The 5,356-nt window shown below is 50.1% G+C and overlaps 1 protein-coding gene across 1 annotated transcript; it reads right to left on the bottom strand.

The window, feature by feature from the left end:
- Window positions 1-5,138, bottom strand: FCRLB (Fc receptor-like B). Its single transcript, XM_006873418.1, has 6 exons — window positions 5,108-5,138; window positions 4,069-4,092; window positions 3,512-3,766; window positions 2,389-2,655; window positions 613-907; window positions 1-421 (listed from the first exon to the last, which is right to left on the bottom strand). Exons 1-6 carry the CDS (start codon window positions 5,136-5,138, stop codon window positions 1-3), a joined length of 1,293 nt encoding a protein of 430 aa, XP_006873480.1.
- Window positions 5,139-5,356: the final 218 nt, after the last annotated feature.

Genomic DNA, 5,356 nt, shown 5'->3' with positions numbered 1-5,356 from the left:
TCAGGTTTCCACAGTAGTGGTCTCCGGGGTTTCCCGGCTCACTGCTAAGTGGGAAGTGGGGGACTCAGGTGTTCCTGTTAGTCCTGGGAGGGTCTGTGGCTCCTTTAACTCCAAGACCACGCGGTGCAGAAGGCCTTTGAGCAGCTGCATTTCTTGAAGCAGAAGGTCCACGCTGGGTTTCAGGTCTCTGGCTGATTGTTCCAAGGGCGTCGGCGGAGCGCAGGCCAGGGGTCCAGCAGTGGGGGCGCTGCCCACCGGGAACAGTATACCCGATGAGGTGGTGTTTGGGAGGAAGGTGACAGATGGGACCGATCTGGACACTGGAGGCTTTCTGAAGGAAAGCGGCTGGTTATTGGGCGCCAAGGCTGCGGCCTGTGGAGAATCTGTGAACGGATCACACCGAGTCACAAGCGGTATAGAACTCTAGGCCGGCATAGGGGATAGGTGTGGAGTTGGAGGAAGGGGAAGAAAAAGAGATTCGCAAAGTGGTAGAGTGGGAAAAGTGGGGTGAGGGTGGTGAGGAGGGTGGAGGAGATGAAGAAGTGGAGGCGGAGCTCGAGAAGGAGGGTGGCCAGAGGAGGCAGGGCAGCCCTCCAGCTGGTAGGCCCTCACTCACCTTGCCCAGGGAGCTGCAGCCAGGGGCTCCGTTTCCGGACATTGCGGGTCGCGGTAGCCGCTTCGCACCAGTACGATTGCAGCTCTTCGACCTCGGGCTCGAGGACTGTGTAGTCGGCGCCCCAGTCAAAGCGGCGCACGACACGACTGTACTTGTAGAAGGCAAACTGTAGAGACGTGTCGCGCTTCTGCGGGTGCAGGTGCGTTTCGCAGCGCACCATCACCCCGCCAGGGGCCGCGCCGCGGCCTTGCACCCGGCCCATCACTCGCAGCACCGGTATCTGGAACAGCTCTACGAAGAGGGCCCAGAGACCGAGGACGCACGTGGGGCGGGCGCAAGGGTGGGCTGGGGAGGGCTCGGGTGAGGCGGGGGAAGAACCTTTTTACTTCCTGTTCCCTCCCGGCTCCTCACCGACCCGAAGACAAATAAAGAGTCGGGAATGCTATATGCACGCATGGAGGGTAGAAAGAAGCCTTTTGAAAAGTGGGGCAAGAGCGAGTTCAAGAGCTACAAAGTCTTGGAGGGAGGCGGGAACCAAGCAGGACACTTCATTGTCTCATCTTAACTGATACCCACTTCGGGCTCCTACTGCCTGGAAGGAGGAGCTGCTAAGCCCGCCTCTCGGGAAGCTCGGGAGCCGTTCCTTCGCGGGGCTCTATATTCTGGCTCAGGATCCGGACCTTTTATGTAGGGGTTGATCCTGGTATGGCGCTGTAGGCTAAGCACTGGACCGCGAGGTTGTTGTTAAGTACCGTGGAGTCAGTTCCGACTCATAGCGACCCTGTACAGGGTTTCTTAGGCTGTAACTCTTGACCGGAGCAGAAAGCCTCATCTTTCTCCCGCGGATCAGCTGGTAGTTTCGAACTGCTGACCTTGAGGTTCGCAGCCCGATTCGTAACCACTACGCTACCAGAGCTCCGACCCATAGCGACCCTATATAGGGTTTCAGAGGAGCGGCTGGTGACTTTGAACCGCCAATCTTGTGGTTCAAACCGACCTTGCGAGACTCCAAGGTCGGAGGTTCAAATCCACAGTCGCTCCTTGGAAACCCTATACAGAATCGCTATGAATCAGAACCAACTCCACGGCAGTTAATAATAACAAATGACATAAGGAGTCCTGGTGTGGGGCTTTGTGATAATTCACTGGACCGCAAGATTGGTTTGTACTACAAGGTCTGCGGTTCAAACTCAGCAGCCACTCCTCGGAAACCCTATACAGGGTCGCTCTGAGTCGGAACCAACTCTACGGCGCTTAACAACAACAACCGGAATATAGTACTGGTGTGACGCTGTAAGATAAGCACTGGACTGCTAACTACAAGGTCGACTGTTCAAACCCACCAGCCATTTCCTGGAAACCCTATATAGGATCGCTATAAGTCGGAACTGACTGGATGGCACTTAGCAACAACACTTGGGAGTAAGAGGGGTCCTGGATAAGCACTGGACTGCTAAGTACAAGGTCGGCCATTCAAAGCCAGCAGCCACTCCTCAGAAACCCTATTCAGGATGTGCTGTGAGTCAGAACTGACTCCAGGGCACTAACAACAACCGGAGTAAGAAGCTGGGGTGTATGATTGGGTGGGGATAGGGACGCCCACCCCATGCAATCTACAAGGCTAAATGCACCATCACTGCAGAGGAGCTGAGACAGCGTCCGCAGCCTAACAGAGAGAAATTGGTATGTGCCAGTACTTGATCCTCCCAGCCCAGTTCCTGTCCCAGAATCTCCCAGTGCTTGCTTGCTCCCGGGCCCCAAGGCTTCCCCACCTTGCACGGTCACTGCCACCTTGGAGGAGAACATGGGTGCGCTCTCCACCGGTATGCGCATGGTGCCAGAGCACTGGTAGCGCCCGCTATCGCTGGTGCGCGCCTGAGGCACCGTGTAGTTGGTGCTGGAGTGGAAGTAGCGTACCGCCTGGCCATCGCGGTAGTAGTGAAGCTTGTAGACGACCTTGTCATACCAGCCGCGACAGCGCATGACCAAAGACTCGCCCTCGAACACCGCAGCATAGGGCACTTGTAGAATCAGCCAGTCTACAACAGACAGACACGACACCGCAGGCAAGTCTGACTCCAATAGAAAGTCAACAGTCATTGAGGCCCCTATTCTCCCTGCTCTGCATCCATACATACTCTCGCTCCCCTGCCCACAAGAAGGTCTTCGGTGGTTGTCACCTGAAGTCTTGTGATGCAGGATGTATTAGGAAATGAGAGGTATTGCCTTACTAGATACTAGGGAGGTAAAGGTGCCTGAGACTTGGTTCCAGCCTCTAACAGCACTTACTGCTGTAAGAATCAAGTTTAAACTCCTTAGGATAGATAGCAGTGTCTTCGTACTTGGCCGGCACTTACCTCTTCACCACCATCTCAGGATTCTCCTCTCCCCTATTTTCCCTTTACTCTTCCCACCTTCCACTCCTAGTAAACAGCTAAATTCAAGCCCACCTCACAGATACTTGAAAAGTTTTAATACAAAAAGAGAAGCAATAATAATTTGTTCACGAGGCATAGGATTGGGGAATATTATATTATTTTAGCCTGGTGGCACTGTGGGTTAATGCACTAGACTGCAAAGTCGCTTTGAACCATAAATAAGGCCAGTGGTTCAAGCTCACCAGCCGCTCCTCAAAAACCCTATACAGGGTCACTGTTGGTCGGAACCGACTTGACAGCACTTAACAGCAACAATAGACCACAATTAAAATGGAAAGAGTAGCCTTTCTGCATCCCCTAACATGTGGGGCACTGCTTATTCCAGACACTCTAGACAGGTTTCAGTGTGGCCTTTCTCTGCCCGTATGGGAGTGGTCCAGTGTCCTCTCCCATAAGAAGGTTCAGTATTAACCGTGGAGATGCATGATACCCCTCTCTTCATGTGCAGACCACTCACCATTGGATACGGAGAGGTGAATGGGGTCACTGACAGGTGCTCCCTGTGTCTGGCATCGATACACTCCTGGTGTCTGCACTTCTATGCTCTTCTTGTGTGAGGGCAGCAGTAGGTGCCCCAAATACCAGAGAGTACTGATGGGTCGAAGCGCGAGGAGTAGAGGGTGGTATCCATCACACCGCAAGGTGACCCGCTCCCCCTTGAAGATTGTAGTCCACGGTGGGTGTAGAGACAGTGTGGGCTTCTCTAGAATAGCTGGGGGTGGTAGGTGTATGGAAAAGAGAATCAAGTTAAGATGTTCAAAGACATAGTCTAAATTTGGGAAATCTTAGAAAACTTCACTTTCCAGAACCTAGTCTACATTACTAACCCATCCTTACAGAAGTAGAGACCATATTCGTTGAGCCTAAAAACTATCACTCAACACTCATTTCTACTGGCAAACTGACTATCCCCAAACAATCAATAAGTGGTGCATTTACCCAAGCAGGTCACTTGGGAGGCAGGAGAAATGTGCAGATTGCTGAAATTTGGAATGAGGGATGTATAAAACTCACCAGCATGTCCACTGCTTGGAATTGCTAAACAAGAAGTAAAATAGAGGAAGAAAAGTCAGGAATGGGAGGAAGTAATGGAGTTCATGCCTCTATGAATAACTGCTTCCTTAGTCATGAAACCAGAAGAATTGGATAGTGCCCAGCTACCATTACAGAACATTTTGTTCAACGAAAAAAATTCTATAGAAAAATCCTGAACAAAAGCGGTAAATGTAGAACAGAATTTGAAAATTTCATTGACCTGTGGCGCTGTAGGATAAGCACTGAGTCACAAGGTCAGTTTGAACCACGAGGTTGGTGGTTCAAACTCACCAGCTGCACCTCAGAAGCACTATACAGAGTTGCTATGATTCAAAACCAATTCAATGGCACTTAACAACAACAGCAACCAGACTTTCTGGAGTCGTAGAAGCTGGATGAAAACCCAAAACTATTGACCTGAAGTTGAATTCTGTAAACATTAAACCTAAACTATCCCTGAAGTCTTCTTAAAATCAAACAATATGAAAGAATGTCTGCCTTAAGCATGCACTTTTCTTTTAAGAGCAATTGTTATGGGATCAAATTGACACCAGCAAATCAAAAAATTAACTAGTAACAGTAGGGGACAATGAATTTATATTAATGGGGAACGAAAAACTCACAGAAGGAGAGTGAGAATGGTTGCACAACTTTAAGAATATAATCAGAGTTCTTGAATTGTATATAACTGTTAAACTAGGCATACATTTGGCTATGTATATTAACAACAACAAAAGATAAAGGAAGAGAAGTTGAAGATGAAAAGAAAGAAAGGAGCTTAAGAATATGGGAAAGACAATAGTATTAAGACCTATGTTTTCCTCTGCTTCTACTCTTTCCAACTCTGAGAAAATCCCCTCATTCTTACTCCCTCTCCCCCAAAAAAGATAATGATTGCTTGAAGTCTTCACACAGAAATGTTTTCAGTACACACCCACCCACACACATACACCTTGTTCTACCCTCTATCCCACCACCGAAAAGCCCATAAGCTGCCACTACCTCATTGAGGACTCACCCAGGAGCAGGAGGGCTGTCAGTACGTGCATGGTGGGTCTGCCTGCAGCAGCTGCAGAGAGAAAGCAATGTGGTAGCATGGGATAGGAGATAGAGAAAAGGTGGCCAATGGCTTTGACCACTGAGCACTGGGGAAATTATTGCTACTCCTACCCATTCCAAAACTCCTGAAAATGGTAGACAGGAAAGAGTGGGCAACAGGTTGGATATGTGCATCCCTGCCCAGGTATTCCAAGCACCACGCCCTGTC

The sequence above is a fragment of the Chrysochloris asiatica genome, unplaced genomic scaffold (genome assembly GCF_000296735.1).
Source record: "Chrysochloris asiatica unplaced genomic scaffold, ChrAsi1.0 scaffold00241, whole genome shotgun sequence".
NCBI lineage: Eukaryota > Metazoa > Chordata > Mammalia > Afrosoricida > Chrysochloridae > Chrysochloris > Chrysochloris asiatica.
Note: the sequence above shows the minus strand (reverse complement) of the source record. Positions and strands in the feature narration are given on the sequence as shown.